At 38.7% G+C, this 24,241-nt stretch overlaps 1 protein-coding gene across 9 annotated transcripts in view; it reads right to left on the bottom strand.

Moving 5' to 3' along the window:
- Positions 1–224: 224 nt before the first annotated feature.
- ARHGAP6 (Rho GTPase activating protein 6) overlaps positions 225–24,241 on the bottom strand; it is a 335,136-nt gene continuing 311,119 nt past the window's right edge. For all 9 annotated transcript variants that reach the window (XM_065073365.1, XM_021300814.2, XM_021300816.2 and 6 more), the window contains 8 exons: positions 24,172–24,227; positions 20,287–20,437; positions 19,054–19,202; positions 15,824–16,003; positions 11,299–11,396; positions 4,867–5,129; positions 3,228–3,308; positions 225–2,394 (listed from right to left, as the gene is read on the bottom strand). In XM_065073365.1, the coding sequence (XP_064929437.1) occupies positions 1,691–2,394; positions 3,228–3,308; positions 4,867–5,129; positions 11,299–11,396; positions 15,824–16,003; positions 19,054–19,202; positions 20,287–20,437; positions 24,172–24,227 (1,682 nt within the window). In that variant the 3' untranslated portion in view covers positions 225–1,690. The remainder of the gene's footprint in view (positions 2,395–3,227; positions 3,309–4,866; positions 5,130–11,298; positions 11,397–15,823; positions 16,004–19,053; positions 19,203–20,286; positions 20,438–24,171; positions 24,228–24,241) is intronic.

Here is a 24,241-nt window from a genome sequence, read left to right as displayed (position 1 = left end):
CTTCTCTTGGGAAATGGATGTACGATGGGCAGACTCTTCATATGATGGATTTTAAGCCTAAAACTCAAGTAAAACCTTGGATTGTGTATATTTAAGTCATGTTTGAAAGTGGTCCTAAGCTCCTAAGCCTTTCAGATGTTTTTGACAGAGACCGTCAAGAATGTAATAAAAACACATCAATTTGTACATAAACAAACAAACAAAAGGAGCAAAAAACATGCTCATTATTTTGCTTAGCTTTTTATTCCATCATTATGGCACAAGATAGAACTTAAAGACAACATCACTGAGTAAGCCTTCAATTTCATTAAGACTAATATGTTTTATAAAATTATTTTGATAGGATACACTTTCCCTTACCAAGTGATAAAAAGAATTTGCTCTAGAATACTGAAGTACATTGCCACCTGCTGGCCATAAACAATTTTGCAATTTAAAATCACCAGAACACGTGTAAAACAGCAACACTTAACAACGCAACATACAGTTATTGAAGAAGCACTATTGACCCAGAATTTGGCACAGTATTTATAGAAATGCAGCTGTGAACATGCCAAATGTCATGTTCATTTCTGAAACTCTGTGTGACTCCCTTTCGTGTTGTCTGTCTGCATTTTTCGTCTTTCTCTAACTTTCTTGATGCTGAAGCTTTATTATTTCAAAGGAAAAGCCATATTCTTTCCCAGTTGTTACACACCTCAGTTTATTTGGTTTGGGTTTCTAAAATTCTGATTCCAGTTTATTGTTTTAGAACAATACATGAAATCATACATTTATAAATATATATATTATATCCTGTATATGTAACATTGGTTTTCATCTAGAATGGGAGGGCAGATCTCTACACTACATCCTTAGTTGGTTTAGGCACGGCCTTGCTCTTACTTGAGATGCTTCCTACCAGAATCTAAAAAAACTATTTTACAATCTTGTATCAAATTTTAATTTTGTTTGCAAATATATTTATAAGAAAAAAAAATATTTGGTATTTTCCCCTCTAAGCTCATCACTACCCTTATAAAATATATGGCTTTTCATGTTCCACTCTATCTTAGTGTTTTTCAATAGGCAGTGAAAAGAAGGATAACTTCCCTCTTTAACAGTTTTTTTATATAAGCACAGAAACCAGCTTGTGCACTTTCTATAGAATTCCAATGCATATCACGGTAATGTAAGTGCAGTGATTTAAAAAAAAAAAAAAAAGAAAGCAGTCATGATTGGTTGACATCTGTATATGAAAACATAACATATGATTATCATACAATACTTATTACAGAATATACAATCATCAAAACTGCAGATATATAAATATATTTTAGCAACATCAAAGCAACAGTTTTATACACAGCATGTGGATATAGAGTTAGACTAAAATCTTCATCTTGATTTTTCTCAAAAGCTTGCTGTAAAACAGGAACATACTGTATTTGTAAATGGACTGCTTGACAGTGCTGTTAAGAAATTAAAAGTGAACATTTAAAAAAAAGTATATGCAATTCAGTTGGTATAAAACAAACAAGCCCCCCCCATTTTCCAATGTCACTGTTGTTTTCCTATGAGACAGAGGCATAGGTACACAACCATAGAACAGTTTGGGTTGGAAGGGACCTTCAGAGTTCATCTAGTCCAAGCCCCCCGCACTAAGCAGGGACACCTTCAACTTAATCATCAGCAGCTCTGCAGAGTCCAATCATACAAGGGTTTCTGGGAGGGCATCGGGGTTATCAGCTGATAAAAGCTCCCAAATTTGCCACCTCTCCCTTTGCCAATCATGCCAGTCTGCCTCAGAAACGTTTTTACTGTTTGGACTGTGAGGTGCTGTGGAGTAGATGTGACCCGCCTGGGTGTGTGGGGCCGGCTGCTCCTGCCTAGAGGTAGCCTGGTCAGGGGCTTTGGCGGGTGGTCCTCCAGCTGCTCTGGTTCCTGAACTTTTATCTTGGCGTTGAAGTTTCCACAAAGAGTGCAATGTTGAAGAAACGCTTGATCGCTGTGACAATGAGGAGCCTGGTTTTGCTGGGCCTGGGTAGGGAGGTGGTGGCCGCTCTTTTCTGTAAGAGGGCTTGGCTGTGCTTTGCGAACAACCTGCGTTTGAGTCACGCTCACTGAGGTCCTCCACACTGCTTAAAGTCAAGTGCCGCTCCGACTTGGAGTGTGACAGGTCTGAACTATTGCCGACTTCAATATGCGGGTTACTGTACACCCGAGACACCAAGGGATGGAGCTGACACTCAGGAATGGCAGCAGTCGTCTGGCTCCTTCGCATGACCTGCCTGCTGGTGTCCAATTCGGAGGAGCTGCCCTGCCACCGAGGAGAATATGCGGCGAGGTTCCCCTGGGAAAGAGAGCACTGTCCGGGTCGCAGCAAGCTGCTTTCGTAAATGTTCCCGTAAGAACCTGGGGGCCAGAGCCAGAAAGATAACAGAATCATGGAACGATATAATAGTTTGGGTTGGAAGGGACCTTCAAAGGTCACCTAGTCCAACCTCCCTGCAATGAGCAGGGACATCGGTCTGCATAATCATTTACATGGCATTTAGCAATTATTACTTTTTTCCTGCGTCACACTGTAGAAAAAGGATGGGGGCTTTTATCATCAGGTCATGTGACTGAAGGTGCATCAGCTTCACCACCAGGTGAACCTGAGGATGCACAGCACCAGCCTTACATCTACTTGAACCAAATCTAATATATTACCAGGTTACTCTAATACTTTGCTCTGACATAAAGCCTTGCAGCACTTAAAGTCTTTCAAATGCCTGAAAATCAGGGGGGATGTTCTAGTCTCACTGTTCCTCTGTGAGGTGGGTGCAGATGAAACAAAAAAAAAAGGCAGGATGGGCCAGGGCCTTGCTGGGACCACACCAGACAGTGGCAGGGTCAGCACCCAGGGCTGCCAACCTCACAACAGCCTCTGCTTGTGTCACCAAGGCAGCTGTTCTCAAATCCCCATCGGGTATCTACCTTCCAATGACTTTTAGAAGAACATAAAACTATTTCTTGGAGCAATTTTAAAATGACTTTTAAAATTATCTTGTGACGGTTTGAAATGTTGCCACATTTGTACAACTGCTATGCTCCTCTGTATTTTATTGAACGGTCACCTTTTAAAAGTTCAACTCTGGGCAATGTAAATTCTTCTCCTAATGGTTTCCACTGAGATTTCCCCAAAGCAAGAAACTGTTTATGTGTTTCCTAGATTTGGACTTAAAACTTAAGAAATAACTGACCTGTCATTGCTGGATCTTTGCAGCCACTTTTCAGCGTTGAATGCCAGGTGCCCCAGATATCAAAATGATCTTCGGAAACACCTAAATAGCAGTAAGAGCAGAAAGAAGATGATGAATCGATCCTCTTAAAGCAGTTATTTAGAAACATACAACTGGAATGGTGAAATCTTACTCAAGGTATCAAAGTTGTTAACATGTACTAGCATCTGACTTACTGTGCACCTAACACAAACATCTCAAATATATTTGTTCACAGTTACTTGCTGTTTCAGGTTCACATCCTGGAATGGATTCAGTAAGCTCAGTATGGGCAGGATGCCTTGCCTTTGCTGAAAGGATAATTTCCCTTAAGCCTTACTGAAGTCAGTGGGGGAATTTGCACAAGAACAGGAGAATCGGGTCAACAGAAGGTAGTACTTGTGCTTTTAATGGGAAAGAATAGCAAAGCTCCCTCATGTAGCCCCAGGCCCAGGGCTCACTGTAAGGCACGTTCTGTCACTGGCAGTATCGCTTGGGTCTTACACAGAAGCACTGTCACAGAAAAGAGACTTAATAAAATGTCCTCAGTCAGGCATTGTGCTGGATTATAACTGGTTCATACTTGCTTCTGATTCCATCTTACAGTAATGGAATTTCCTAATTTGTCATGGTCCAGTATTGCTGCGAGGCATATTGAAGTCCAAAAGATGGTTAATATGATAAAACTTCATGCAATTTCCTGTTCATAACTGACTAGAAATCTGACCAAATTTTGAAACCAATTCAGAGATTTCGATGCTGAATACAGAAGATAAATGTCCACTGGCTTTTATAAAGCATATAATTGAGATAGTCTAAATCCAATTAATTCCAAAGCGAATTAAGTGCCTAATCAGTACTTCTGAAATGTAATGGTTTTAAAAATACCACCAAACAGTTATCTGCATCCCTATAAACTGAAAGTTCCTGAAATTTGGCTCACTAAATATGCATTTTATGAACATAAATTTTAGAAAAAATATATCTTTTTTAAATGAAAACAATCTTGATGTGCTCGTGAACTCTCAGTTTAAACCACCGTTCTTTACAGAAGAAATCATTCAGGTGTGCACTCCCTAGATTGCTACGGAAATTATGGATCCCTGCACTAGTATTGCTAGCTGTGTATCAGTAGCGATGTAATGCCGTACAGCTCAGCTGTGTTGTCCAGTGAGAGGGTGTTGAGGTAATTCTTTTCAATTTGAGAAAAATTGTAGCTTGGCATCTTAAAGTCTCAGATTTTTCTGAAGTCCAGACCCATAACCTTGCAGGTATTACAGTCCTATGAAGCTGGACTAGAAATCAGTCTTTGCCATGCTGTCACAGCCAGGCTGAAAAGCAGGATACACATAATTGTTTTCCTAAATAATAGCTCCAGGTTTGGAGAAATGCCATACCAAGAACATCCCTGATGGCTGGCTGAGCTAATGAGGAGGACTCAGCACAGACCTTTCGGGCCCAACACAAAAAAAGGATGTTGGTCAGTCATTTCTTGCAAGATTATTTACACTATTGCTCCTCAACTCCCGATAGCTGATAATACAACAATGACATTTTTCAATGACTTCAGAAACCCCCATCATTCACTGAGGAGGAGGAACCCGAGCAGGAGGTACCGTACCTTTTCCAGCCTCTGATGCAGAAGAATTCTCCTTTGTCTTGGGCTGCAAATGTCCAACCAGCGTGTACTGTTCAGGTACCCTGTACAGCTTATCTGGACTGCGGGCAACTTCTTCTTGCATTGCCATCAGTGAGCGCTCAGACAGTACCGGGGAGTTGTTGTCGTACGGGGAAACATCTCCGCTTGAGGCTTTGTTGGAGTCTGTGGAAGAATGTCTTCCTCCAGTGGAGTAGGAACCTTCTGACCGCAGCATCTCAGGGCTCCTGAGAAATTTTGATAAACAAACTGCTGTTAATGAAAAATGATTTATGTTCACAACTACAGGTGCAGTCTGACATCATACAAATAAAATCAAATACAGGAGTATGATTGCAGCTGCTGAAATGAAACACTTCAGAAGCAGTACAGATGTGAATTTTCCATGAGTAAAACTTTGCCACAAAGTGGCCAGCAGAGGCCACTAAAAATCGAAAGATGTTGCTGTCAAGAAAAAAAAAAAAAAATAACAAAAAAGACATTACCATACAGTTCAGCACAGGAAATTAAATAGTGAATCAATTCCTTATGTTACCTTGACAATTTAGCTTGTTGCAACAGTAAATCTGAGGCCATGACAGGGAAGATTAGTTTGATACTAAGCAGCATGCTAAAATAATTTCTTCCATTCTGAAGTATTACACAGTCAGAGGAATCAAAACCTTAGCTTGCCTCCCACACTGTGAGAAGGACCCTCTTCTAGAGCCATCAGAAGGTAAATATTCTACAGGGTACAAGCAGGTGTATCTACCATACTTCTGATGGAGGCAACAAACAACTGGCTCTGCAGATAACTTCTGCAACTTCTTCTACCCTTTCACCTTTATGTCACAGATAGCCCAGCCTGTATTTAATTTTGACCAAAAAAAAAGGCAAACAGAACACCCACCAGAGTCCAGCCAAGGCTCAGAGAGACAACTCTCATTTTTGAATTGTGTTAGGAACACAGAGGGAGATTTCTTGAACTGTTATGATTTACTACGCAGATAGGAGGCACCTTGTGAGTTACTGAACCTCCCAAATAATATGCAGAAATACTCTGAAAAAAAGATAACTTTTTTTCATATTGGTTGTCCCTAACTTATATTTCTATTCCTCATTTTTCATTTCTCTGCACCTTGATCTTTGTTTCTTAGATGCTTATCTTTGCTTCTCTTGAGTCAAACACTTCTCTCAGTGACCTCACATTAATATCTGCTCTAATTGCATGTGATGTGACACGGGCTCATTCTTGTAAATGTGAACTGAAAATAGTCAGCCCTTCTCAGAGTCAAACACAAAGAGAGCTTGAACTGAGAGAGCAGCCAAAGTACATTACTTGTTATGGAACAATAACCTCTTTTCAGACAAATTAAATAAAATTGAAGAAAGAAAATAAAGGCAGGCTAGCCATACCACACTAAATATCAATACAGAAACAATCATAAAACCTAACACCACTTTTGAGCTGTTGATTTTTTTTTCCTGGCCAATTTACACATTGCATGTCTCAAACCATAAAATATATACGCTCAACATCATGATTATTAATGATTATTATATTATTATTTTTTTTTCAGTATAAAACCAACCATAAAGTGCTGGGAATGAATTAACTAAGTTTACTTCTCAGTAACTCCCAGCAAGAAATCCATCACTGAACTGGTCCTGAACCTTAACAGAAGTAATCTCAAAAAACAGAGCTGCCATTTGGTAAAGCAGAGCTGTCCCAGGCTTCTTAGTGTGGTTGGTACAGTAATGCTGGGGAGTCATTAAAAAAACAAAACAAAACAAAACACCAACCAAAAAACCCCAACAAAAAAACAACAAAAACACAAACAAAAACAAACCAGAAAACAAACCACCAAAACAAACACAAAGTAAATCATGCCTCAATTATATAACTTCCCATCTCAACTTCTTATCTGAAGATGAGTCCAGCGCAAATTAATCTATAAACAGCCACACACTGAAGAATCATGGGTTTAAAAGTATGTACAATTCTATCACAAATATTTTTTTGTCCCTTACTCCTTTCTTTCTGCCCTCCTAAGTTCTAAAAAAGCTTATGTAGTGAGTGTGATTTAAGACAAGATTTAAGCAATGTCTTGGGAATTTTAGAACAATCAGAAAGACCTGAGAGAAAAGGGAAGCATACAGATGTACTTAGTGCTAACGGTGACACCAGTAAGGTTTATCACATGTAAATCATTACAGGATCAAAACCTGTCTGTGTTGCACAGGGCAAAGAGAGAGGGACACCACCCTTAGCCATGACAAGGTAACACAAGGAATAGGGGGAAGGGAAATGGAAATGAGAGAATGCAGGAACATAAACTTGATCTTTGTGAAACATTGATTTCATGTCTTACCTTGAATCACAGAATACCAGGTTGGAAGGGACCATAAGGATCATCTGGTCCAACCTTTCTTGGCAAGAGCACCACCTTTTACAGTCTATCTCTTCTCAAGACAGAGCTCCTGATAAACATTTACTTGAATGGAAACTGTCAAGTCTTTGGAAAGATCCAAATGTTCAAGTTTCTAAATTCATGTACAGTTTCTGCTAGTAAGCCCATGCAATTATATATATAAAATACCAGTTTCAAATTTGTTTTAAAAAATAGTTTTAGAAATCAAAGAAAATGCCTGTGGTCTCTGCCAATCTTACTACAAGAAACCATGAAAATGGATTGAACGCTTCAAAGTTGGAAATTGATCTCATACATTTGCAGCTTTACCATGCTCTTCATGAACAAAATAAAACACAACTTGCAAAAGACTTCAGCTAGCATCTTTCCAAATAAAGAATGAATTCTCACATATTCCTTACAACAAATCTTTTGCATCTGTTCCCTTTATGGTTTGAGTTCAGTAGCAAACAGATGTTTACTAAAATTCAAAAGTCATCTTCCCCTGGATAGCTTTGAGATTCTCTACCCCTATACTGGGTAAAAACTAAATTGGGAGGCAAATGTAAATTCTGTGCGAGATACCCATTTGTCTATATGCAGTCTATAAATAAGGGCAAATTACGGTCTACACGAAGAATAACAGAACATTATGTACTATTAAATGTGAGAAATGGGAAGGCAGATAAAGTATTTTCTTGTGGTTATAAACTATGTTAAGGAAAAGATTTTAAAAGTGGTTACATAAAGACTGGAAGATTTGAACACTGCAGAAGAAACCTATGACATATGTGTTCAGAAAATACTATTTCAGATTCCAAACTAAAAATCAACTACACTATGGAGGACTCTTGGGCTTTTCCCTTTTAACTGGCATCCTGCTGAACTGATGTTATCTGCCAGAGTCTACTTGCATGGGTGAATTCGAAAATGTTAATAATTACTTCTGCTGGGGATATTCCTACTTTTCCCCTGGCATCAAGGTCGTCAGAACAGGAAATCCCTTCTGGTTTTGGCAGAAATCCTTTTCTGTTATACCTTAAAGCTTCTGAGTGGGAAAACAATGTCTTACAAGAGGCAAATCATACAGAGTGTGACGGTTTGGCAGCACACAGTAGTAATTTCCACACATATTTGAGCAAAGCAGGTGACACCAAGAAAACAGACTATTACTGGATTATGATGTGGTTGCTACTGTAACAGGGTAGAGGACTCAAAGATTCAGAGAGCCTCTGCAGCTTTGAAAACTGCATATATGACATACTGTATGGCCTGTTTGCATGGCTTCACCTTTGTGCCACACGTTAGGATGGATTAAAACCCATCACTATCATCCAAAGACATTTGAAAATTCTGTCACTTTAAAACTCCTTCACTCTGAAAGGACTACTAACTATGATTAGCAATAAATAATCATAAGAAACAGATTTTATTTTTGTGTTAGTTTAAAGATGCTTCATCTTACAGCTGGAACCCCCAAATTCCATTGTCATCAAGCCGACATACAAAACATTAGGAAGTCATCCACAAAAGCACACTTCATAATTGCTGCCAACAGTAATTACTGCTTTACCACAAATAACTTCCATAAACTCCCTGGCACAGCATTCGTGATGCTCAGCTCTTAAGAGAATGGAAAGATGAGGAACATCTGATTTGCCCTCCTCTGGTGAGGAAAAGAGATTGTTTCCTCTGTTAGGTCAGAGCCAAGAAAGCATTTGTAATGACATCAAAAGCAGAGATGTGAGGGCAATTGCAGCAGCAGGACCTTCAGAGCCATTAATACGACATTAACATCTTGAAAATTATTCCATACTGTATGCTATGCAGCCAACTAGCTTTTCTGATGCAGATTGTCTCGAGAACACATAAAGTTTTCTGTTCCACAGATCCAAATTTGGATCTTGAGTACATGACCAGGAAATTTCCAAGAATAATAAGGACATATTTTGGAGGCTCATTTTTATCAAATCAAGACCAACATCTCCTTGTTGTCTGCTGCCTCACATTTCTTACAGGAAAAATAGCATCAAATATGTAGCCTCAAGATGAAAATTATGTTCTGAAACAAATTAATCTCTTAAGAGCATCACACTTCTAGCAATAACACTAAGCAACTTGCCTGGAATATCTTAATAAAAAGTTGGAATCACAGTGAAAGCATGTTTCATTAAGAATAAATCACTTAAATATTAGCAGAGTAGAAGAAAAATGACAGTAAGTTTTCCCTACCTCAGTGATACTTCATCTGCCCACTACTGAAAATACAACAACTTGGTACTAGTGTAGCTATATGTTCCTATTTGGTTTTGTAACCTTTTCTTACAAAACTCCTCTTGTCAGTTGTAGACCAGTTTTGCACAAAAGATCCCTTTTCTCCTGTGGGTGTGCATGCTGGCAGAAAAGTAAGGAAGCTCAAGGAAAGGTGATTAACTTAAAGGAAACAGGATCTAACAATAATCTGTTAGATCCACAATGATTTGTGACAAATTTATGATCAATTGATGTGTAGCCACACATGAGATATAATTTTATGTCTTCATATTATTACATATAGGTGGTGAAACCCAGCATGAAGCTTTTTATTAGCTTGAGTTAGAAATAATATGATCATTCCAAATAGGGGGCTTAAAGAAAGAAGTCTCTACAGACTTCACCATATGTCATGTGATTTGCAGTATCTCTCCTAATTGTGGTCTTGGATCATGGCAAATGTGAAACAAGTGTAGAAGACAATGAAGGTACCTGTAATTATCCTGCATTTATTGTGATCTAAAGATACACACGGCTACTTGTCAGCCAGACATAAATGAACTGAAATGATTTAATGTCTGTGGTACACCAAGAAAGCACACAGAGACAATCACCACAAATCAGATGATCTGTGATAATTTGCTACTGCATGTTACGTGTTCATGTAGTTAAGTCAAACAACTAATAAAATCCTTTACAATACATGATATATTCTCATGTATTTTTGGTTTTAATTTTTATAATGAAAGAAAGCTTTTTCTTCCATGTGTTAATTATACTATTTCTTTTATACCTCTTCCTTTAAAGACAGGCACACTATTACATTACCTCTAACTATACAATGCTCAGAGGGAGAGAAAAAAAATCAGAGCTGACTGTACTAATTCAATTTTAATTATAATCTGAATGCACTAGGCACTTTCCAAACACACAGGAAGACAAAGTCCAATCTGTCCCAGAGAGCTTAAGAGTCTAGGATGCTCCTTAAAAATTACTTACAGCAAGCTTGTCAAATTTTGTAATTTTTGGGTCTGATGTATTGGGATTCAACAGAATAAAGGCAATGACTGTGTGTCCCATGAGAAAGCCAGGAATCCCGTTAATCCGAATGTACAGGCTCACAGTGTTAAGGCACACAGGTTTAGGCATATATACACCATACTCAAAGTTGGAATATGTTATGGATCATAACTGCAGTAGTGACCGCTGTGATTTTATTTTCGCTTCGGTTCTTTCACAAAGCATACAATTAAATAACATCCAAAGAGTCTCCATAAACCTGCTGTTGTGGCAGTTGACTTGTTTACAATGTCCTATGCATGTACAGTAGGAAAAAAACAACAAACTGGTCAAAGGGTTGGCCGTGATTGTGTTAAGGCACGTAAGGCTGTGTTTCAAGGATAGTAACACGCCTTCTGTTACTGAAGAGTACAACAAACCCAAGACATGAACCAGTAGATCACTAGAATACATCCCGTCAGATAATAGTGCACTGAATATTTTTATGTAAATGTCATTCTGTTCCCTGCAGCAGGACACAATCTTTCCTCTGCCAGGAATCAAGATTTGTCTCTAGAAAACACTGTACAAGAGTCATAATTTCTTTGGCAGAGTCTGTGTAATGGGAAGGGTACTTCTACTCCACTGTAGACAGTGCAGAAGAGCTGTGGAAAATTAGAACCTTTCGAACACTTCCAGTGGGAGACAGAAATTCCCAGTAGAAACAGGGATTATGAAAAATCAGATTACTCACGATGACTGGGAAGCTTTCCTCCTCAACAAATAGTCCACAACATCCGGGTCCGTCTCTAACAGGCTAATGAGCACTTCATTCTGTAGGTCAGGGGAAACCTACAAAGACAACAAAAAATACTTAGTTGGAGATTAATATCTGTTTACATACATTAATTCTGGTACTATGCTCAATCTAAAAGACCAAGTGCAAGTACATTTACGGAGATTATATAAAATAGATATTCAGAAGCTTCCACTTAGAAGAGAAACTTCATGTCACAACAAGTGAAGTAGGGCTAAAGATCACTTTGTACATTAACAAATGCTGACTACTGTTGAATAACCCATTGGTATCTAGTTGGGTATTATATCTGAAAGCAACAGTGGGATTACTCATTACTTATGCTCAATCAGAACTTGAATAATTACAGAGTTCATCTGTCCATAACTCAGGTTTACAAGTGGGTCCTGCTTGATCTCCAGCCACTCTGGAGTTTGGATATTAGCAACAGGCTCAGTCAGAATTTGTGTCATCCTCTTTGAAGTTTGGCCTTCTGATTTGCCAGCTCTCTCTAGTGCACTTTATATGGAGATGAACCTTCAAAACACTTGACAGCTTCAGTTGCTACAATAGCAGCACCTCCCAGGAAAGACACATGAATGGCACTCCAAACCTGCCCAAGTAACCTTTGTGCTATCAACTGTGTTTTACATGACTCTTTATCAATCCTTAAGTGAGTTTGTCCACATACAGTGGAACATTCAACTCGACCTTCAAAGCACTGGAGCAGATGAAACCACCTGAGAAACTTGAACTAACAGCCCAGGTTCACTCATGACGGATGGAGCTGGAGGCAAGACAATCTCAGCAAGGGGTCATCAACTGTGCAACATGCTTCTGGATGCAATTCATCAGAGCCTGAATCTCTTGACCTTCAGGTCACACTGCATGGGCCATTTGTTCTCCCTGACATTTCCTGGGAAATAGGAATAAAATTACTGATAGATTACTTGGGGAAATACCTCAGTTTGGGAGGTATTCAGGGAGTCAAGTTACAGAAAAGACATATTTATTTAAAAACTGAAATTCTTTGAAAATAAATGAAGATATGCATCATGTAATTTGAATTGACCCAAAATCTCTTTGAAAAACTTGTGTTACCACATATTCCTTTTTAAAAATGGTAGTTAGCCTCTAAGCTGGAAAAATATCTTACTGATGGTCATTGATACACAAGTCTTTAAATAAATTATCTTCTCTTTATAAGAATACATTTTTGGAAATCTACTGTGCTGTAACTTCTCTGTTTAAACAGTTTTTTCTATACAGTAGAATAAACTCCAGATAAAGTTTGAGGGTAAAGTAGAATTAATGTCTTTCTGTAATGTTACATACTATTCAGCTTTATATCAAGTTGATAAACTTGTAAGAATCTATCTATGTAAGATGGCTTTGTCAGGAAAATAATATTATATTTTTCATTATTAAAAATATAACAAATCAGTCTTCTGTTCCATAAAAACGCATCTGAAATAGTGCTAAGAGGAAGTTCAGTTCCAACTGAAAGCATCTGCAAAACCTCAAACTTAACAGTTCTATTGAGTTATAGGACTTTTATCTAAGTGAATGAGGGCATATTAATACACGGTCCATCGACTGGATTTGTACTGATGGTCTCTACTAGGTTTTGGGTTTCTTTCTGTGTAGCAATTTACTACAGTTTAGGTAAGTAAGTGTAGAAATTATATGCATGTAATTAAAAGCTTACACTTACAAGATAACTCCTATACTGGTATCTCAGGAAGACATAAAAGGACTGCAATAACTGTTATTGAATTAATTGTTTAACTGGCAATTGTGGCTGAGTAGATGGATGAGAACTTGAAATTCAGAGATGGAAGGGAAGCCAAGGCACTGCTGAAATAACAGCTGTTGCAGCTGTTGAGCACATACTGGGACAGATCAGAGAGTTCTGAGGTTGTCAGGTCTTCAATAGAGTGACAGACATTCTGAGATTTTGGGTGTTAAAAAAGAGTCATGGTTATTGAGGCACAGAAGGGTAGAAGGACCCTTGAAGTGTCTCCAGTATCCTGGGTTGTTCTAACAAATAGAACCTTCCTGACCCACCAATACATCAGAATGATTCTGATACTGTGGTCTGGGTGCCACAACACATCCTGGTTTCCTAGGTTTTATTTCACAAATATTCCTGTTTCAATGCTGAAGCCAATCAGAGTTTTATAACCTCCCGGTATACAAAAGTAACAAAAAAAAAATAAATCAAATATAAAACCACCTTAGCAGCAATTCAGTGTATGTTACAGCTGAAGGCTTGAGTCCAGATGTTATTCTTTTTGTAAGTAGCATAATGACAATATAAGCAACAGTTCTGGTTTGGCCCCAGTCCTATGGGTTTGGAAAATAAATTGCTGCTGCCTGATTTCAAAGGATCAGAGCTTTATTACAATTACATGCACAAGTCTTTTCCTTCCAGTGCATCTATTACTGAATGATGCACTGTGCTAATTATCTTCAGAATACAAAAAGTCTCTCTGTGCTGCTGCTGAAAACATGAAAAAGGTGAAAGTAAACCCTGGTAGAAGCTTCCTAAATTACTAACTATGAGCAATTTGACACAATCCTACAGATCAAGTATCACGTGTGAGTCTAGATATTACTCCAGGAAACAGGCAGAACTTGCCGGGCTGTTTATTTGGTCACAGCAATGGGAAGAGTGAAAGCACTCAGAGATTCCCCAGTGTTAGACATTACTATAGATTTAATATCAATGTATTTGAGCTTCAGGAAAGCATCTGAGATAGGCTTGCCTTTCTCTCATATGCAGCTAGCCTCTCATTTTGAAATCTAATCCTAATCTGCCTCCACAATCTGAAAAACTAATCTGGATAACAAAAGAAAACTCACTTTTTTACCCCACACTGTGTTTAACCTTCAGATAAAAATGCAAGCACTGAAGAGAAGGAATAAACGCTTTCACAATTAAAAGAGAGCACATGTAAGGTTAGTCTAACCCTAAGCCCCACCCTTTACACACTGAAAAGATGGAATGTGTACCTAAGCATCATGTACTGAGATGTGGCTGTGCTTTTAAAGTGTTATTAAAGAGAAACAACAGTAAGAAAACTTCAAGTATTGCAAGTATTCTTATTCAAGTATTATTTTAAACTTGCTAGTGCCATCCACACGCTGGGGCAGCAGACCTTCACACAAGAGTGCAGTTCTGTCACTTTCTTTTACTGCTGTGGAAGGAAAAATAGCACCTAAAGTTTCCTCAAACTGTGAAAAGCACTAAAAAAATAAAAAAAAAAAAAAAAAAAATTACTGTTTCACTGGAACAAGAATAAAAATAAAGCAAAGGATGTAATGAAAGCCAATACAGTGTGAGGGAAAAGATGACAAAGCCACAAAGAAGTTCATCTGAGGCTAAAACTGATAGGGCTCGTGACTGCTTCTTCATGCTCTTCTCCCCTTCTCCCTGTTGAAATCTGGTAGACGCCTCACCCTTACAGTGCTCATTTTGCCCGTATGCCTGCAGTCCAGGCTTATCCATCCTCTTCCATCAAGGTATTCAGCACCCAGCTTTGCTGGAGCACTAAGGGAGGTTTCCAGAGTGTTCTTCCCCTTGCTTTGGGAACTGATCTCCTCAGTGTCACATACAGTGCCACTTAGTTTCAAGACACAACAACCAAAGCTATTTTCACCTTTTTGAGACTACTGGCTTTGTTAAGACACATGTGCCCACCACTAGGTCTGACCGGCCTCTGCTGCTCCAGAGCAGGGTCCTCTCAGGAACAAGTCAAACTGAGCTGACTTATAATTTTGCAGACAAAAAGAGGAAAAGGTAAAGCCACAGAATGAATTGTCCAGGTAACCGGTAGGCATGAGGAATGTGATGTAACTAAGCTGCATCTTAAGTAAACAACACGTCCAAGTCCAAGATCATTGTCCCTTTTATGAAGAACTTCCTCACTTCAGCAAGAGAACAGAAGGGAACTCAGGAACTGCACAGATTTATGCTTTATTCCTCTTATCTAACTGACAATTGAGAAAGCTTGCTTGTTCCTTTGCATCCAACCAAGAAAAAAGCCTTTGGCAGGGGAGGCTGTTCCTTAAAATAACCAAGGATCTTAAAATCCCTGCAGAAAAATTGTCTCCCTGACTTCCAAAACGGGGCAGTTGAAAGCTCATTTTCAATCTGGTCTTGATAACTAACAAGCAATGCTGGTGTGTTGTTTAGTATACGACTGAATAGCCAACCCCATGATTTCCAAAGACAGAATCTTCTAAGAAAGATTCTTTTATCTACACAGAAACCATTCCAGACAAGATACAAGTATACACTTTTAATACTATTGCTTAATGCAAAGCATTCTGCTTGACAGACTACCTTTTCTACCAATAACTGACCCTAACTGAATGCAGTTTCCATAGTTTATTTAATCTAGTCTACTTTAACACCACCAGGTATTTCCTCCTTTAACTTAAAAATGCATAGGAGTAACGTGAAGAGATATCTGCTTACCATGAAAAGAGCTTCATAGTTTTCAATCATCTTTTGTACGACAGCTATGATAGCAGTACTCTCTTCAGCTCGAGCTGAGCTCTGAACAGAGAATTCTTTGTCTGTAGATTTCTGCTTATGCAACAAGTTAGGGCCAAAGATGGTAGCCAGGTTCAGTGATGTCATTTTGTTCCCAGTAATCTAGAAAACAGAATATAAATGAGGTGGGGTCTCCCAGCATTTAATGTATAGAGGCATGCATATACACACATCTGCACCCATCTACACACATGCACCCCCCCACACACACATAAACACAAACACATCTGATTTGGCAGATGCTTCATTCATCAAAACTGAGTGCTAGTCAAATAAAAAATGAGTAATTTTTAGAGATATTGAAACACCTTGTTTGAACATCTCTGCAACATGCACTGTGGATTTTCTGGATATATTTTCACACGGATGGGAGGAGTAGAAGGTAGAAGTGCTGCCTGCCCTTATTCCCTAGAAGCTCAACAGCAGCATACTTCTTCTGAACTCAGGGAAACCTCCCTCCTACTTCAGCACCTCAGCAAATTACTTAAGACCAAATACTGAAAACTGTTAGCTTTCTCAAGTAGCACTCATGATTTGAAACAGATACAGTGAGAAAAAACACACTTTTTCATGTTTAGACAGTTAAGGAGCAAGCTTATTATACCTATTAGTATTTTCCTGTCTTTTTGATGGTTACCTAGAACATGCCAAATGTTTACTTGTTAGGTGGATTTTTTTTATTTCCTTTTTTCCTACTTTTATAACTCTGTGCTCAAAGAAGCAATAGTAACCTGATTTTGGAGAAAGTAGAAGGCCAGGAGTACATGCCAGACTAGACACAATTTATATGAAAAACATGTCATATAGGTTATTAAATCAAAATTTTAGTTAGACTACTTTTTTCTCCTTCTGTTCTAAAAGAAGCAAAAAGCAGGGGTCATGTACTTCCCCTCTGTGCCTCCACTTGGTTGCTATTCTGGGAAAGCAGAAGAAGATGCCAGGAGTTTGACTATATAAGACTGTAAGTGCATTTCAGCTGTTGACCCAGTATTTCTTGCAACCTTTTTTTAAGAACAAAAAAATATAATGAGAGTTATTTTTCATTTGTTTCAGCTACATTTGAACTAATTAATTTAAAAAAAGAAGAGGAAGAGATACCAAAAAGTAATATTTTCAAAGTGTTGGTGTTTTAGTTTTTGCTTTGTTTGTTTGTTTTTTGGGGGTTTCTTGTAGCTGTCAAACTTACAACTGTGCACCGACTACACCTAGTTTAATTTTTACAGAGCTCAACTAAACAATATAGAGATGATAGTAAAAAGAGCTTTTCCTTTTATTGGTGGGACCACTGTGTAATCTTGGAAAGCCATCTGCACTGAGTAGGTGCATCGGCAGTCGCAACAAACATGTTGGCTCTTAGAGACACATGTGTTTAGAGACACATCCCAGCATGCCTGTGAGTACAGCACACTCCCTTATTTGTGCACCCAGGCTGTTTTTTTCGGGTCACCTGCTTTTTAAACCCTGTCAGAGCACTGAGCCACCAGGGATGCACAGGCACAGGGTGCCTGGAGTGTGCCAGGGGCTGTGCCCAGGTCTGCATGTGCAGCCTGCTTGTACAAACAGTGAGTCTTTTCTTAAGGGCAGCCTCCAGGCACCCCTTAAAAAAATGTTGCAAGCATATTCATTGGAACTAAGTGAATGAGTAATTTTAATTAAGTTAGTCATCCATCTTCATCTTCACAAAGGAAGGGCTTTTGAAAGAAATGGTGAAAAGGGCCTGTGTGCCAAAGCTTGGCTGTATTCTTCCCAGTGACAGCAAACAGTCTGATAAAATACTTTCACTTGCCCTCTACACCTTTATGCACTTAACTATTCATGACTAGCTTAAATAATTGTGAGCAGAATACTGCATTATCTAGAAAAGTTATCCAATTGCACATACAAGATGCAACCGTTCGGTCAAATCGATTCTCTTAAGCATCATCCTCTACTCCTGCAATAAGATCCTCTCGGGTACATTCCTGAACCAACAGAGAACTCTTTGCACGACCAGGGGGACCACAACCTTAGCTGGCTTATACATGTTTTTAAGCACAGTAAAATTGTTACAGGCTGCTCTTTTTAGATGCTTTTCATCACAGTGGTCTAGATTTTTTTTTTTTAATCAACTCCTTGCCAAAGACAAAAATACTGGCATTTAAAGTGGATTTAAAAGTGAAATAGGCCTTGAAGTCACATCCAGCGTGTTGGAAGTTAGGACTTGAGACAGAAATGCAGCAAAACTCAAAGTGCCAATTGTTGAAACTAGCTAACTGCAAAAGGTGTCCAAAGGTTTTCAGAAGAGTCTTGTAAGCAACCTCAGAAGTAGTTTCTGCTGCAGTTCAGAGGACAGAGAAGCACTTCCCACAGCTAAACTGGCAGAATTTTGTCAAGCAGTGACAAAATTGCAGCCCACTAGTTCAAGCCTTTTCCTGGTAGAAAATGGGAAGCCTAGATTTTCAGATCTTCTCTAGCATGAACGGTGTAGATGCAGACATGTGAACGCTCAGTATAGCCCAGCCACAAGGCTATGGGTGTTCTTGTCTCTGTGGGGTGGGTGCACTCCAATCTCTCCACTGAATTTGGTCCTGAATGCAACAGTAAGGAGGTCAGAAGGAAAACAGGCAAAGATGGACCCTGAGTCCAACTAGTGCTTAGGTCTGTCAGTTGCAAGGACACAGCTGGAGTACCTGTCCTTTATTTTTTTACTCTTCACTACCCAGTGCACACAAGGAAGCTAAGGGAACCAAGAAGTAAACTGCTATGTCTGAAGGTCATGTAAGAAAGCAGCAACAGAGAAGGAAAGAGAATGAAAAAGCATAGCCTTGCATGCCTGACACTTTTCTGTGTGAGTATTTTTTCCATATAATAGGATAAAACAAGTGGGGGGAAAAGAATGAATAACATTAGACATTTTTAACAATAAGGTCGATTACGCTGCAAATCTCCCAAAGGAAGTGGTAGATGCTTTACTGATTAAGTCATATAAAAATTAAACTTTCACAGCACTAAGAACATAGTAAACAACTAAATGGCAAATGTGCAGGCAAGAATATGAAACCTCTCCTACCTTTCAGGGGTATGCCACCATTGTGTTTGCTTCACAGCTTTGAAGATTTCTTTTCAGACCATGAATTAGGCAAGGTCAAAGGACATGAGTGACCAGGACTTACCTCTTGGCCGTCTTTGTCTGTGCTGTCTTCTGCGTGGCCAGCCACTGTGGAGAGGAACTGCAGCAGCCGGTGTAGGGTATCGCAGTTACAGGGAGGTAGAAGATAAATGAGAAGCTGTAAGGTGCTTAGCTGTTCATCTGGCTCTAATACTACGAAGAGAAAAAAATACATTCTAAGAAAATCACTCCAACTAACCTGAAAGCAGAACAAATACACTGTTCCCAGCCCAAACAAATGTGTGAGAATAGCTCTCTTTAAGGACCACTTCCTTTATAACGCCAGAAGAAAAAGAGAAAACTCCAAGGAAATATCAAAACTGTAACAAATACTATTATGGGATTTTTGCCTTGGTTGGCCAGCACACTCATAGGATCTTTTCCCAACCTCTAAGAAAGCAAAATCCATGTTGCCCATTCCATCACTGTCACTGGACACAAAAATTCTGCTTAATTTTCTATTTATTCCATCTAGGTTCAGTCAGGTTTATGCTTTAGTGACTTTATATGGGTTTTCTTACAATTTCACATTTTGCAGAGGTACTGGTAAACTGTAAAAGCAAATAGACATATAAAGGGACTTTCTGCAACCACCATCATTTTAACCATCTAAAACATAAAAGTAGTCAGTGACAAAGATGGGACAGAGGGAGGATCTCAGACGTGAAGGCTAGAAAGGATAAGAGCACATACCAGGCAGCAGCTTTACGCTTGAAGGGTCCAACTTTACTTTCTCCCAAATCTGTGAGAGTCTGCACTCAGGTCTTAGGGAACACATTTGGGAGTACTTAATATGATGACTTTGAGGACCATTAACTATGATGAAATCTGAACTTTTGAAGCTAGGTTTTTGAAGTCAGACTGGACTTTGGGTCAGTGAACAGCCCTAAAAATTAAAAGCATTAATGGTGCTAAGATAGCAGGATTCAAATGGGAGTCTGTCATCTGCTACTACTGAACCAATGAGAGGGTCAGGATTTAATAGATGACATGAATCACATCCTATCTACAAATGCAAAAATAGATATAATAAGTGAAATCTTTGTTGTAGTTTTCTGGGCTATACTTACACAGTACAAAAACCAAGGACAGATCTCAGGCAAATACTATACAAATATTTGGAGCATATCAAAGCTGGAGTATTAAATGCACAGAAAATAAAATATGGTTAGTAAAGATCAAATTCAAAAAGGTAAGCTTTTGAAAACTTGGTAAATCAAGATGCTGTAGAACTCACAGAGAGTGTTGATGAAAGGTGTATAAAGTTCTCTGGTGAGAAGTGGATCAGGCATGTCACGCAGAAATTCCTTTAACAAAGCAGCAACATCATGAATACTGTGCTCTTCGTCTAATACAACATCTATGCCCCGGTCAAACTCTTCACGTAACTGAAAAATATCATGACACAAACCCACAGTCACTTATTGTCCCAGTTGGTATATCCCAACACAGAAAATACTTTAAGATGCAGATTTACTCATTTTCACTTTCCAGATTGGACATGACTACTTTTTAGCAAGGTCAAAGATATAATTCATGCCTAATTGCTAATTATTCCATGATACATAATTTAACGTTTATACCAGACTGTAATAAAATACAATTCTTTCTTTCCAGGCACTCTTTTATGAAAAAATGTGCCTAAGTAAATATGATTTTTGCAGAAATGCAAGATTAATATCAAAGGGAGAATAAGAAAAACTGCAAGAATGGATTTCTTATATCACCTTACTGCATTATTTGTAAATTTTAGGACCAGAAAGGCAAAAATTGCATAACATTTACATTTTTGTACAAAAACATTAATAATAAGAGAATGTCAATATCCTCCAAACTCAATTTTCTCTTGTCATTTAAGGCTGTATTTAAGGATAAGCAGTATGCAGACAGGTTCACTAACACTTCATAGCATTTGTCCATACATATCTTGTTTTGTCTTCCTAATTTAGTTGTATTCGCTAAGTGATCATTATTAGGGAGTTAAGAAACAGCAAACTAATACCATTATGAGGTATCGCTATTTTTTTCCCAGCTACAGTCCTTACATAACTTCTGTATAATTCAAAGGCAGCACACTTCCCAAAGCAGAAGAAATCCCTCTCTCACATCCAATACTCCTTATGTAAAGATAAAAGCCTGCCTTTCTTGAGAGATTTCCCAGCATCAAGAGCAGAATACTTTCTTCAGGCTGAAAGCTCCACCTTCTAATCTCTTTTCACATTTTGAAAATAGTCAAGATGTCTTAAAACTATTTCCTAGTAAAGACTTGTTTCTTTGCTAATATTATGAAGTTTCATGATCTCACACATATCTTCTCGGAGAATAACTATACCTAAATCTTACTAAACAAGAGGGCAGGGGGATTGGACTAGATGATCTTTTGAGGTCCCTTCCAATCCCTAACATTCTTTGATTCTGTGCAGTTTGAGGTTATCAGCTTTCTACACCAGGATTACTACAGACATAGGATTACTACAGACATATCAAAAAGAAGAAAGAAGGTAAGTCACAAGCAAACTATGTGTCTGTGATAATCTGTGGCATATCTTTATCACAGGCAAATGTATCTTGAGTGTGTATAGTGTGTAAGAATGTAGAAAATCACGTATCCTCAGTTGTAATTATGCTTTCATAACAGGTGTGAAAGGTATTGTATAAAAACTACAGCCTTCTTTCTAATTTATTAAGACTACTTTTAACATTATTAATATCTGTCATTACTAATAACGAATGAGTATGCTATAAAGACCAGAACTGGTTCTTTATCTAGTATTCTGCTTCCCCCTGCTGATTTCTGGTCAAAGATTTTCCAGTGCCAACTTGGGGAATTCATTCCCAGCTCAATTCTGCTCTTCAGACTGGTGGCAAATGTGGAACATCCCTGGGGAATACCATAAATTACCTCTATCCAGATTTTTTTCTGCACTTACTCCCCAAAAGCAGATGAGGAAACAGATTAGCACTGCATCAGGAATTCAGACTTCCCAAATAGCTGTCTAAATCGTAAACTGCTGTAAGTCTTCTGATCTGATGTCCTGTGAGGCCTACGAAGATGTTCTAATGAGCACAACATCAGATAATCACTGGTGAAACATGGCCACATTTCAGGCCCAGGTATCATGGCTGTTAAAAACCGTATCTTTCTAAGTTTAACCTATAGTTCTCTCAGGCTTCATTCACAGGAAATACTTTCAGACTTTTGGAAAATACACCTGGTGAACTTCAGCATCCACTGGAGCTCAAGACATGAGAGCTGAGGAGATCCATGCTGGGAGAGGGGATGGGAGAGCAGAGCTCCAGCCATGTCGCTCTTCAACCTCAGGGTCTGGCAGATGCTTCACCTCCAGAGCTCCCACCAAATCACCAGACCTAGGACAGAGGGCTGCCCACCTAAGCTCAGCAACAATGCTCTGTTTATGTATCTGTAGAGTTTCTGAGCACAAGCTGGTACCTGGCATCTCAGTATACCAGACCTACCACCTTGAATCAACATTAGCTCAGGAATCTTTGTCCTACATGCCACTGAATGTGAAGGAGGTGGTTTGTGATACACATTGTTTTTTCTAGATTTTCCCTTCCTGCTCACCAAACAAAAACCCTGCTGGCACATGCATTTACTTATATATTTATTACATCAAACTGCAGTCAAAATAGGGCATGTTCTAACAGGGGGAGGAAGAGAAACAAAACTATGCCTACTTTCTACACAAGAAAAACTAACAAACAGCTGCAAAAGCACACCAAAATCTGAGTACTGGGTTTGGCTATCCATGGTTCAGAAAATGAGTGGAATTTTAATTGAATCCAGACTTTCCCATGTGTTCATGTTGACAGCATTTGTTATTGTAATTGCAAGGGCCAAGCTGATGCTTTCATGTTGTTTAATGAAATATATTAGTTCACCTAATTCAATAAATTAGTCCATGTAATAGAATACATAAACACCCAAATCTCTTGCTTTCCTCAGCCTTTGAAAACACACTAAAAGAAAAACTGGTGAGAGTCACTGATGTTTGAAGTAAGGCTTAGTTTACAAATCAATGATACAAGCCCTCTGCTTTTTCCCTAGAGGCATGATGCAATTGTACTCACCTCAGAATGATAATGTATGTTTTGACATTGAAGCTTGTAACGCAAATGAGAAGCAACTTACTTTTCAATGCTTTATCTAGTTCAGTGTTGATGTAACAAGTGCATCTGTAGACAATGAATGCTTTTAGCTTTGTTTTATACCAGCCACTCAGCAATAGCAACTGGTGTAGGAGTAGTTACATTTATACAGTCCTAAAATTACATTCGGCCCTTTGAAGGCAACCGTGAGGCTGATGTGGCCCCCGGTGAAAGTGAGTTTGACACCCCTGTGCTAGAGAATAAGCCACAAATCAGTAGGCTATACTGTCCTACCAGCCAGGATTAAGTTTAGCTATTCAAGGTAACCTTCCAGAGCACCAAACATTATACTGTGTAGTTTTTGCAACAAAGAACTATTATTTCTGGGATTCCCTCCCTAAGCATCATGCAAACATTAAGCACTATTCTCTATTACTCTAATTCAATGTGCACTCCCAAATTCTGGGAACAACAAAGAACCATCTAGGGCTGAGGAAACACCCACTACTGTGTCTCTGGAACCCACTGTACACCGTCTGTGTTTTCTCAACATTTGGCTGAGACTAGGACTTGGATAGGTCTGCTCTGACTTTCAAGTTTAACAGAGGTAAAATGTGATATTTGGGAGCAGCAACGTGATGGTCAAAGAGATTGTTCTGTATTTATGTGTTTGTCATACTGTGAGTTTTCCAAAAAAGATTTACAGTTTGGGTTTACTTTAGGAACTTCAGCTGTTTCTGAAATGAAACTAGCAGCCAATTTTTTTTTTTCCTTACAGTGTAACCTTTGGAAAATTTCATTACTGTTGTCTATTTTGATCTCCAACCCTGTACTACTTCTGCAGAGCAAAACATACAGAGACTGCTAAGCTGATGAGAACCTGACAAGGATTACACCAGATGTAAAAGACGACTGGAAATGGCCTGTTATGAGCTATTCCTGGTATTTTACCAGGAATCAGGTTTGTCTGTATCACAGCTGATGAGGGAAAAGCATATCCATATCCACTCACCTGTCTTACTCTCTTTTTTGAGCTTCCAACTCTGAATATTCCTACTGTCTGGAGACCTGCAAGTGTAGCA

Source organism: Columba livia, chromosome 1 (assembly GCF_036013475.1).
Source record: "Columba livia isolate bColLiv1 breed racing homer chromosome 1, bColLiv1.pat.W.v2, whole genome shotgun sequence".
In the NCBI taxonomy this organism is placed as follows: Eukaryota; Metazoa; Chordata; class Aves; order Columbiformes; family Columbidae; genus Columba; species Columba livia.
Note: the sequence above shows the minus strand (reverse complement) of the source record. Positions and strands in the feature narration are given on the sequence as shown.